Source organism: Condylostylus longicornis, unplaced genomic scaffold (assembly GCF_029603195.1).
Source record: "Condylostylus longicornis isolate FDR11 unplaced genomic scaffold, ASM2960319v2 ptg000040l, whole genome shotgun sequence".
Taxonomy (NCBI): domain Eukaryota; kingdom Metazoa; phylum Arthropoda; class Insecta; order Diptera; family Dolichopodidae; genus Condylostylus; species Condylostylus longicornis.
In genome coordinates, this window is record NW_026578009.1 from 3,867,213 (window position 1) to 3,880,461 (window position 13,249).

General features: G+C 24.1%; 1 protein-coding gene across 1 annotated transcript; it reads right to left on the bottom strand.

Moving 5' to 3' along the window:
* Positions 1 to 1,733: 1,733 nt before the first annotated feature.
* Positions 1,734 to 6,868, bottom strand: LOC129609730 (probable cyclin-dependent serine/threonine-protein kinase DDB_G0292550). Its single transcript, XM_055521842.1, has 4 exons — positions 6,647 to 6,868; positions 3,900 to 4,790; positions 3,698 to 3,841; positions 1,734 to 3,544 (listed from the first exon to the last, which is right to left on the bottom strand). The coding sequence occupies exons 1-4, from the start codon at positions 6,866 to 6,868 to the stop codon at positions 2,249 to 2,251; spliced, it is 2,553 nt and encodes an 850-aa protein (XP_055377817.1). The 3' UTR covers positions 1,734 to 2,248.
* Positions 6,869 to 13,249: the final 6,381 nt, after the last annotated feature.

Genomic DNA, 13,249 nt, shown 5'->3' on the forward strand with positions numbered 1-13,249 from the left:
AAAAAATTTTCAATGCGACTCGATGGTGTTACATTAACCAGGTCAGTGTTTTGCTCATTTATTATAATCTATGAAAATCAATCGATCGACTGTAATGGAAAAGAACAATCAATCACCTGTAAAACAGGCTCCCAATGATAACTCTATGTTGTATGATTCCGAAATTATAAACATTTATTTAAATGCAGAAAAAGTCCGACATCTTTTTTTCAATAGACTGTAGCTCGAAAACAAGTATATTTGCATTCCCTACTTCCCTTGCAATTTTTTGCTAGAAATTGATCATCTCTGAAATTATTTGCAACCTTATGCGAAACACGCTGTATAATATACTTAAAATACTTAATAGTATATTATCGCAATTAGAGAAACTGTAATAGTATTTGATTTCAGAATTCTATTGTATTATTTAGGGAATTAACGGCAGTATTTGATCACTGATCTATTTTAAATTTTAGAAGGAAAATGGATGGAAATTTATGTGAAACAATTTTGATTAAATTTTCGATTACAATAATGAAAAGCCTCATTGCTTTTTTTTTGTTTTGTATTTGTTTTTTTTTTATACAAATAATTTAAAAATGCTTGATACACATTTTTGTATAAACTGTTCACTTGTTGATTTTATTATTTTATTCTGTTTTTATATTCTTTTACTTATTAACTAAATTTTGAGTAAATAATCAATTAAATTTTTTACTTTTAAATTTCAATTTCTTGTTTTTTTATATATTTTTTTTTTTTTTTTAGAAAAAAATCACAATTTTATTTTTATTTAAAAATTATTGTTATACCTAATTATTATTAAAAGTAGGTATGTATATGTTTTTATTAATTATACAATGTAAATATATTTCTACATAAACATATATATTTATATATATTATAATAATAATATAGATTAAAAATTAGGAACGATAATTTTGTCGAGTATTTATTCAAATTTAATTTAATTATAATTTATAATCAATAAATAAATATTTTAAAAATTTTTAATTTTGCATGCGTAATAATTCTTCATAAATAATAATTATTTAAAAAAAAATATATACCAGTGTATTTGAAACACAAAAAACCAATAATATTTTAATAAAAAAAAAAAAAAAAAAAAAAATAATAATTAAAAATGAAATAAAAATAATTTGTTCCTAAGTTATTTATATTTTTTAAGTATTCAACACTTTGGATATATACAAACATATACGCAAACATATATTAAGTGCTAGGTCTCTTTATTAATATTGGGGCTCTTCTTTTTGTGCTTTGTATATTAGCACTTTACATTTATATGAGTTGTATAACACTTTTTTAAAATTGATACAACCTAATTTATATTGCGTTGGAATCAGCAACCGTATATATTTCTTTTGCACTAAATAAAGTTTGTTGTCAATAAATCTGCATTAAATAAACTCATTAATCACTCTGTCAGTCTGTTTGTCCATCCGTGTGCCAATTTATAAGCTTTAACACCCATTGTGAAAGCTGATATTTTTTAAACTTTTAGTATAAGCTTATTTCTGTAGAAAAATATTTTTACCTATCTCCCCCTTGCCTCATCTTAAAGTTATAGTTGCCATAAGTCATAAAAATGCAGTTTTTTGAATGCGAATAGTATATTTGAACATTGCAATGAAAAAAATTTCCGTTAAAATTAACCGTTATCTAACATATATATATATATATATATTTTTTTCAAATTTTTGATATCTTTTTTCTTCTAACTAGAAGTCTAAAATTTTAGCAGCTTTTCGATACTAACAATACATAATAAGTTTTTCCAAATACTAATATTTGATACTAAACTGCAAGCTTTTCCAAATTGCTATAGAAACAAAAAACAAACGGTAATTGTAACACTATTAACCCATGAATTAGACTTACGGTTAATTGTTAATGCTTCTTGTTCCATCCTAAATATAGGCAATCGTTTTAAATATTTTTTTATACGAATAAAAGCTATTTAAGTAATGTAAGATGGCTTTTAAAAACAATATTTACAAATTATTCGAGGAAAAATTGCTACTTTATGAACCATTGTTTTGATTCTACTATATTTATCTTCTTTAATAAGCATTGTGATAAATCATGTAAAATAAAAAATGTGTGAAGCTTGAATTAAATCCGTTTCTGTGATTACTCAAAAATGCAGGTATACAAAACTTATTGACTTAATTGGTAGAATGCTAAATATATATTTGTACATGTGTGCGTATATGTATGTAAAATACTTTGTTTTTGTTTTTAATTATCTATTTGCTAAAATTCCTGTAGCAGGTGGAAGACTTTGCAAAGGCACACTATTTATGTTGATTGTTAATGAATTTGGAATATTATTATTATTATTATTATTACTTGGATCCGTAATAGACATGATATTATTACTATTGTTATTATTATTACTCGATGTTAATGTAATAGAGTCCATTTGTCGAGCCTTCGTTAGAGATCCAGAAGAATTACTTGTTGTTATTGAATTTATGTTATTATTATTATTAGTGTTATTATTATTATTGTTATTGCTATTGTTATTATTACTTAATGATTGAGAACTAGTAGTAATACGATTTGTATTTGAATTTTTTGAGTTTTTCACTATACCACCATTATTTTTTTGTGCTAAATGAGTTTGATAATGTTTTGCTAAATGAGCTTTCTGACGAAAACTTTTACCACATAATGTACATGAAAATGGCTTTTCACCCGTATGGGTACGTATATGTACATTGACTGAATATTTATCTTTGAAACCTTTTGAGCATATTGAGCAATAATGAAGAGATCTTTCCTTTCTTTGACCATTACATTGAGTAGGACTTGTTCTATTACTATTATTATTTGTATTAAGATTATGATTCAAATTATTATTTTTACTATTATTATTATTGTTATTATTATTACTAATATTATTATTGTTATTATTGTTATTATTATTTCCATTTGTTGGTGGGTTAATATTAAGATTTTTATCATTACAGTTACTATTATTATTACTTGTAATTATCGAAGAAGTGCGTTTATATTTTTTTATTTGATTTTTTGTTGATGATGTTGCGGTGGTTATTATATTAGTTGGTGATGTAATATCAGTATTCAAATTTGATTGTGAATTTTGTATACGAGGTAATAATGATGATTGTTGATGAATAATTTGTATTGGATTTGAATTACTCAATGATCCACCACTATCTATATTATTGTTACATGAATTTTGTGATATATTTGAAGAGGCAGCAGCTGCAGCTGCTGCAACTTCCATAATAATTTCAGTTGAATAATCATTAGCTGTAACGAATTGTTGAACTTCAGATGCAATTTTCTTAATTTTTTCGAAATCTTCGGTAAATGTAGGATCAAGTGATAAAAACATATCATCCAAAATTATTCCAGTTGATAATGAAGAATTGTTATGGTGATGATTTGATTCATTGATTTGATTATTAATATTAACAGTAGAATTAGTTGAACCAGCCGCAACTGATTGTGTCGGGCTTTCTTCAAAAATTGAATTCGCTAAAGTTGAATCAGCGAAAGGAAGTGAATCCTATAAAATAGAAATAAAATTAATTTTTAATAGAATTGAAATTAATTTTATTATTTTAAATCAAAAATTTTCTTATAATAATTTAATAATAATTTTTTACTAGTAATAGATTTTAATATATGACGAATTAAATTCAAATAAAATATAACAAACCGTTTCATCAGTAAATAGGACGTCTGTGAGATCTTCTTCTTTTATAGCACTCGGTGGTATTAATGAAATACCATTATGTACACCAAGCCCTTTTGAATAGCCTTTTCCCTGTAAAGCACTACGCAATAAAGACTCAGCGGAATTCTAAAATTATTACCCATGTTAATTTTGAAAATAAAATAAACTTTTTATACTTTAATACCTGCTCTGCAACACTATTGTTATCAATCATTTGCCAATCATTATTATTATTTTGAAAGTCAGTCATATTAGTATTTGAAGTTGTTGTCTGAATTGTAATAGATGGTAAGGAATTCAATAATTTTGTGCTACCAATTAAGGATGTATTATCATTATTATTATTATCATTATTACTATTATGATTATTATTATTATTAGAATGATTACTATTATTATTATTATTATTATTAATTTTTAAATTTATTAAATTTGAATTTTCTCTTATTTGAGATGTTTGATTAGTAGTAGTAGATAATGTTCTTTTTATATCTGTAATAATTTTACAATTATTATCATCATTATTATTACTGTTGCCATTACCGCTACCACAACCACTTGAACTAGCGTCAGTTGAACAAAATCCACTTTCTTCATATATATATTCTGATTTAATATATGGTGGAAATGTACCCAATAAACTATCTAAATCTAGTGCAGGTGCTAAATGAGCATCTGTAATAATAGTATCAGGACGTTTTAACCAAGGTTCGTTTCCATTTAATACTGTTAATGTATATACATGTCCATCAGAAGCATTTACATCAATATTTACATTATTTGAAGATAAATTTCTATCTGTTGTTGTATGTATTAGAGTATTAGTATCATTTGTATTACTATTATCATTATTAGTACAGCTGCTATTATTATTTCCTTTAATTTGAATATTTTCATTTAAATTATTAATTGTGCTATTTGAATTTGTTGTATTTAATGTTGGAGAAACATTTGTTGTTGATTCTGTTAATAATTGTTGATGGTCTTGCTGTTGTTGCTGCCAACAATATCTATCAATATCACCAAATATTTCAGATTCAAGACGATTTTCATCTGATTTTTCATTACTCCAAAACTATAATAATTAGAGAAAGAAAAAATTATAATTTATACTTCACAAATTAATATTTTTTAATATAATATTTTTATTGCTATTTCAAATATATTAACCAAATTTATTTCGCATCCCTACAAAAAAATATATTAAATCCATAAGAGTAAATTGCATGATAAATATGGTTGGTAAAAAGGCTGACTTTTTAACTTTATTTAACACGGTTTGTGCAATTCATATACTTTGAAATTTTAGGTTTCGGTTAACTTGAGGTAATTAATTCTTTACAAGAATAGTTTCGTATCCAATTAAATTTAATATGAAAATGCACTACAAGAGAAATAAATTATAACATCATACTGTCATTAACATACATGAAATCTCAAACTTGGTTTTAGGTCAACTAGTACTACATTTTACGTTAATAAAATAAAAATAAATAAAAAACATAATTGTTGTTTATGTACAAATCTAAATTAATTAAATATGATAATTAATTTGTTCGAAAATTATGAGTCATCTAACTCATCAGAGCTAATGTATAATTACCATACCATCATAATTACATTATTCAATTCCCTTGAAGGAGGAAAAACGTAAAATTAACAGGAAAAAATTCATTATTAATTAGAAATTAGGACATATTTAATGCATGTTAAAATTTAATATATATCTACATATACTAATATTCATAGATTCAACATGTACTTGGTATGTGTGTAAAAATAATTCATAATTATTTGATGACTTTCTTTTGGGTATAAAAAAAAAGGAATTTTTTAATATCATATTTTCTGGCATCAACAACGGAGCAAATATTAAAAATTCATTAGATGAAATTGCATTTTTTTTTGTTATAAAATTTATACACATACATATGTTATGTGTTTATGTGTGTAAGTATACATGAATAATGTGAAGAAAGAATAAACTTTCAATAATAATAATTTAAATTATTATAAAATAAATATATTTTTAAAATTTGAAAATTAATTTTTTAAATTTTCATAATTTCTTATTAATACTCGTATATTGAAAGAGATTATATAATAATATTCTATATACACATTGTCCTATATAATATGCAAGAACAATGAATTTGCAATTTTGTGATTTTTTCAAATGAATATAACAGAAAATTTAAAATTCTTAAATTATAATAGGAAATGGCACAATTCAAAAATATTTTTTTTCTACAATGAGTGTTAAGAACAAACTAAAATTTTCTACTTAATACCAATTTGACAAATTAAAGATGCTAAAACGTATTTTTCTCAAAATTTTAAAATATCATGAAATCGAGAATATTGTTCCTAATAGTCATTTCCGAGTGGAATATATTCTTCTATTTTTTAATTGTTAATATAAATCTTAGCTATATGTTGCACCTGCCTAATCCGTAATTCGAAACGGTTTAATTTTAATAGGTACCGTCCTTGGCTCAAAAGAAATAATTTCTTAAAAGTATGGTGTTTCTTAAAAGTATGGCTCTTTTCGTTTTTGACCAGAGTGCGGACAAAACGATAAGTACACATGTTTTAATCAATGCAGATTTTCACTCTGTGCAAGAATGTATATATATATTATACATATATTATCATATAGTAGACGAGTCCATACGAAAATGAATACACTCCTTATTTAGGTGTAACGTATATAAAAATATTGACATTGTCTATAAACTATAAAGTAATCCGAAGAACCGTTTCAAGATTGGTTTATTAAGAGCTATTCAGGTTATACAGCGGATTATATGTGTTGTTAACACCGTATTAATAAAATTTTGAAATCATTCGAAAAATCGTTATACGATAATATGTTTATATTGTATATAAAATATAAATATTAAAATAATTAAATAAGAAAATCTCTTATACCTGATCATATGATTGTAATGTTGATGTATTGGCACTATTATTTCCATTATTTGTTATTGATGTTCGATCAGTGCTATTATGTTCATTGACACCAATATTTATACCAATATCAGGAGCAGTTACAAAATCAAAAAAATCTGTTTTTGATAAATCTTCGGGTCGAAATGTTTCACTTAAATCCATATTATTTGAAGATACAAGTATTTCATCGGATCCAATCATTAAATGAATTTTAAATTTACTTTTTTATCTTTTATTTTCTTAAATTATTATAATTACGATATTTGAATTTTTTGTTTTTATATATTTATAATGATTTTTGTATTTCTCTTATACAGTATATACTTTTAAGTCGTTGTATAACATTAATTAAAATTATGTAAAAGTGTGTGCGTAATTTGATGAATGAATTTTTTTAATTTTCTTTCTGTGTTTATTTTTTTTTATGTATATAAATTATAAATTACTTAAGTATTATAAAAAATCCTTAAATAAATTATAGGAAATGGCAGTTTTGAGTAGCAAAATCTCTGTTCGATTAAAATTAATGAATTTTTATTCATTTTTTATTAGTTTTTTTTTATAGTTTTGCTTCAAAGCAAAAGAATTAAATTAAAAAAAAAAAATAGTACATAAAAAATCAAAACAAATAAACAGTTGCAATAAATATAGAACAAATAAAAAAAATATAAAATATGGTTATGTTGCGAGGAACATCACTGAAATTAAGTGATACATCTGAAAAAAGAAAAAGAAAAAATAAAAAAATATTATTATTTATTTTTATTTTAACTTAGAAAAAAGAGTTTTTTGTTATATAGGTTTTATTTTATAGTTAATATAGTTGGATTGCTAGTTTTTCACTTGATTTATTTACTTAAAATATAATACAAAATAGGTATGTGCACACAATGCGCTGTCAAATAATTGTTATATACTGTATAATCGTGATAATTCAAACAATAAATTAGAGATCCGAACTTTTCCGAATTCTCTAATTGTCGGAATCTATTCACAAAATTGATCGCTTTTAGTTGATGTTAGGCTATACAAATAAAGATTGACATTATATTACTATAGATTCTTATATCGTAAACTAATTTTATAATTTAAAGAAGAAAAAAGAGTTTATTTAAAAGAAAATTATTAATTCAGGCATTATTAACAGGTTTGGGGATGTTTAATATCGGGGTTCCTCAGTGTTCTACCGTTGGACCATTATTATTTCTTATATTCATTAACGACATCCATAAACTTCCTATGATAGGTGAATTATTCTTATATACAAATGATATAGTAACTTATTTTATCCGAGTAATGATCGTCTTGTTGTTAAGTCTAATGTGGATAGACTTGTTGTGATGTCTGAATTTTAATTGTGTTGTCTGAATTTTTTAAATAAATGAAAAATCGTAAAAATTGCAAATCGCGTAACGCTAATATTGCAGCTACCTAAATTAGATTAGATAAATATCTTATTAAAGTACTATAAGTGAAATAAAATTTTTAGGTGTATATTACTATTGATAGTAGTCTAAATTGGCACCTTCATTTCGTTAAAATTGAGGTGAAGTTGAATGTATTAAATGCAGTTATGTTTAAGTTTAAATATAAGTTACGGATTTTAATTAAGTTGAAAATTTTTTTTGCCTCATGTCACTTAATCTTGTCTTGCGGGACTCCTATATATGGGCATCATTTAGTTCAATTTCTAGAATTCAGATTACTCAGAATAAAATTCTCAAGAATATCCTGGGACATAAGATTCGTCATAATACTTGCGATATTTATTATTTTCGTGGGTTGTTAGAAATTAGAGTTATGCAACGTTATCAGCTAATATAGTTTGTGTCTATAAAATAATTAACAGTTTTGGTCATAGTAAATTAGATTTTGTTTGGAGATTCTGTCATAATTTTAACACTCATTCAGTCATTTCATTTGAATAAAATGATTTTTATTTGCGTTCGCGGAAGGTATAGGGTTTTAAGTTAAAAAATTGTGTATATATATACATATATAAGACCAAAAAGAGTCAACAAAGTCAAATTTAAAATTGATTTTTTTTTTTAATTTTTTTCTTCAAAGAATAAATTTCTAATACATTTTTTATTATGCCTAAGAAATTTTTTATTATAGGCACTGATTATATAAGAACTAATCTATTGTCCGAACTATCAAATGTACAATTTATCTGGACGATACTGTATTATTTATTCATATGTATTATGCAAGTATGTATATATATATATAACCGATTATCTTTTAAGATATATGCATGTTATTTTGTATATGTACATAAAAACTTGGTTTTTTTCGCTTTTTGAGAAAAAGCGTAGGCAAATCAAGAAGTTTAATAATAACTAGTATATAGAATAGAAATAATATATTATAAAGAAATATTTTAGCATTAATTTTTTTGAAAGCTGTTTATGTACATAATAACTTATAATAAATATAGTTTTATACTATACCCATATCTATATGATATATTCCTAGTTATGTTGATAAATTTTGTGTATGTTTAGATTTCGAATTAAGAATATTAAGGAGAAAAAGATACAATATGATGACAACGAGAAGACAAAATCATTAAAATTTATTGTTGACAATAGTAAAAATGTCATCTTAGAATTTGTTAACGTCATTTTTATTAAAAATTTTCTATATGCAATAAATGAATTTCTTTCAAAAAATTATTGTAAAGTAAATTTATAAATATCTTTAAACAAAAATAATCAAAAATTGATCTTATATAGAGCTTAGAATAAATTTAGAAGGCATATACATTTAATAAGATCTTTGTGTAGCTTAAAATTTAACTTTATTTCTGGAAACAAATTATTTATTTATTATTTAAAATACAAATGCATATATAGAGAATATTAGACTTAATGCATATTATATGGCCATATGGATTCTCAAATAATATATAAAACAAATAAAGTTGGGTCAAACCAATGGTTTGTATTGTAGCACTTTTCCTTTCAACAAATGAAAATTTTGCTTTTAAATACAGTCTATGTAGTCTATGTACCCATCACACTATTAAAATTATTTTCATTCATATACAAAACTATTTCTAGGGTTGCATATATTTAGGATGAATGATTTATGCAGTCTTTGAAATAAAGCAAAAATTAATATAAAGTGGGGTTAACATAATGCTCGATTTTAAGGTTTAATTTTGTGAGTTAAGAAAAATAATTATATTTTTTAATTTCATGGAATTTACCGTTAACTTTTTGCGTTAATAGAAATTTGAAAAAGCTTGCGGTTTCGGAAATATAAGGTGTCAAAAATTCAAATTTTACAAATTTCAAGAGGCGATAACTTGAGAGGGGGTGGAGATGGAAAAAAATTTTCTTCTAGCGAAATGAACTATTTGATAATGTCTAGAAGCTCCTAAAATTTCAAGCTTCTACAGGCTGTAGTTTGGAAAAAAAACGACATCAAAAATTTGCAAAAAAAGGATTTTAGATAACGGTAAATTTGAACGGCCATTTTGTTTTTCTAAAGTTCAAATATAGTATGCCGCGCTAGGGGAAGCAAGCCGCTGCTTTTCTGCGTTTGCAAAATTTCAAAAATGCTTATGGTTTCATTGCAACAAATAGTTAAAAAAGGCCATTTTTAGGGTTTTGGGGGGGTATAACTTCTAGAGGGGAGGAGATAGGTAAAAATTTTGTTCTACAGAAATAAGTTTCTAGTAAAGATCTATGTACATATAAAATTTCAGCTTTCTATCTTCAAGGGTGTAGAAGTTTTGTAAACAGACACACGGACAGACGGACGGACGGACGGACGGACGGACGGACGGACGGACGGACGGACAGAGTGAAACTAATAAGCACTTTTTTTCAAAAAATTTTTGGAAAAGTGCTAAAAATGAAACTGAAATATACATACATATATAATATATATTATATTACATAAGTAAATTAGAAAAAAAAATTTACACCAAAAACAATAATAGATGAGATATTAAAGAAATGAGTGATTCTATGAATTAAATGAAAACCCTAATAAAAAATTCATACAGGGAAAATAGAAATTCATATATATTATGTTGTATTATATGTATATTATGTAAATCTATGACGAATAGTAAACTCAATGACGTAAGAAACTGGTGTTCATGGTTATCTACAATATCGTGCATCAGCCCTATACTCCTCCCAGGAGTGAAGTAGGAATAAAAAAATATATATAAATCCCATAAAATCTTTGTCATTATATGTACATATAATTATTACTCTACCTCACATATTAACATATTACAAATTTTCAAAAACGCAATACTGCAAAAATATTATGAATATATATATGTTGGCAATATATTTTTGACAATTTTATAAAATCTAAACAGTTTACACGATTTATTTGCGCTACTAATAAACATTTAAATATATTGTTTATATAGGTAATTAAATAAACAAACTTCATTTGCAACAACATTGTCTATCAACACAAAATGTAGAGCAATTTACGATACGATATATTGTGTTTATGAATAGGCCTATTATACTGTGTAGCATTTCGTCAAAACATTTGACATTTATTTTAATTACTATATAAGAACTATATAATAAGGTTACAACTCACTCACACATTCATAAATTAATTGTGATCGATTTTAGACAAATAGATTCAAAATGTATACATAATTAAATACCAATGTAAATGAAAATAGGGTATAATAACACTTTCAAAAATGAGAAATTTCTAAACCATATTATGAAATTGTCAAATTTCATCATATATTTTTATTTCTTATTATATAAAATCATGTTTATTATTTTTTTTTTTAACAATTATTGCATTTTAGGCATATTCATATATAAATACATATTTTCACGTACGTATATATATATTATATTAATTTACCTGTCATAAACCTACATGAATACAATATATGAACTACTTAAAATTAATTCTACGAATTTTACATTTATAACTCAGTATACAAATTGAATTTAAACTAAAAATAAAAACTAAACTAAAATATAAAATAAAAATAAAAAGTTTTAAGAATCAAATTACTTAAGTTTTAGAGAGACTTGATTGAGAGATACAGAAGTTAACGCAATAACTTTCTTAAAACCAAAATCATTTTTAAATAGTACATTTCCAACAAATCTAGTAAAAATGTGCTTATTAGTTTTAATTTGTCTTTCAAACCGGTCGTATTTTTTCTTTAAGAGATTGGTTGTGGTTTATGATTTTAATAGTTTTTAGAATACAATGCCTAACATTACATTTAAATTTCGGCTTAAAACTAACGATAAATTTTTAATTTTTGGCTCGCATAATTACCTAAATTTAACAAATATTATATTGCCGGTTCCTGACTTATATTGCAGTGGTTATGGTAGCGGTCCTTTAGCCGAAGGGTATCAGGTTCAAACCCCGGTCAGGCCACTATAAAAATTATATTCAATATTATATAACTTAATATGCAATACTAATAAATATTATACAAGTAATTTTCAAAAATTCATAATATTTGATATTAAAAAACTAAGAAAAAAGAAACAGTAACGTATTAATAAACTTAAATATTTAATATAAATAAAACTACAGCAGGCTAGTCACCTACGTAGTTCACTGTATGACGCTATTAAACTAGGACATAATATCATGCACTAACCCTATGCTCCTTCTAGGAGTAAAGAAGGAAAAAAATAAATACTGCCGCTTCATATAAATTTTTGTTCTCATCCTGTAGGTATGCAATATTTGTTTTACTAGATATTGGGTAATTTTAGTATCGTTGATTTTCAAAATTCAGTAATACGGTAATAAAACACAATTCAGCTTATAAGTATGAATTGCTTAATTATTTATTATTATCGTATTTGCAGCATTTTGAAAGTCAAGGTATATTAACGAGAATTATTAATTAGGGGATTGCTTTTAAAAAAAAATATTTATTTTGACTTGTTCAAGGGAAATGTGCAACTTTATATACAATTTTATTTTATCCGAATTTTTATATTTTTTTATATCATATCATCATATCTACTATTTATATACACTCTTGTATATTTAAAAAAAAACAAAAGCTAAAATAAAACAAATAATAATAAAAAATATACGATTTTTCTGTTTCTAGTTTGTCTACTGTAATATTTTAACCTAAACATACCACCATATTATTTGTTTTAGTTTTTGACAATATACATATATATGAAAATATCTAAAATGAACAACTAAAAATCGTGATTTAGCTAAAAATCAAAAAAATCAAAAAAAAAAAAAATACAGAAAGAAAAAGTTGGCAAATTTTTACACTTAGCATATAATATAAGAGTTATCGTGACACCCTCTAGCATTAAGTAAATAATTTTCTCTAAAACTGCACTTTTGTTTTTGTTGTCATAGCACATAATTTTCTTTACGTATGTATGTATGTATGTTTATTATTTAAACAAAAATATGCACACGTTGATTATGTCTAAATTTTTATAAAAGTTTACAAATATATATATGTGCATAATATATATGAAAAACGTTCTTTTAATATTTTGATTTTAAATAACGTTAAAAAATATGGAACAATTAAAAAACATTTCATTCAATATTAGGATATTTAGTGCGGCTATG

Coding starts and splice junctions, on each gene's coding strand:
- LOC129609730 (XM_055521842.1), bottom strand. CDS start 6,868: ATGATTGGATCCGATGAAATACTTGTATCTTCAAATAATATGGATTTA. Junction 4,791..6,646: donor CATTACAATCATATGATCAG/GTATAAGAGATT, acceptor TAATTATTATAG/TTTTGGAGTAATGAAAAATC. Junction 3,545..3,697: donor TCCTATTTACTGATGAAACG/GTTTGTTATATT, acceptor TCTATTTTATAG/GATTCACTTCCTTTCGCTGA.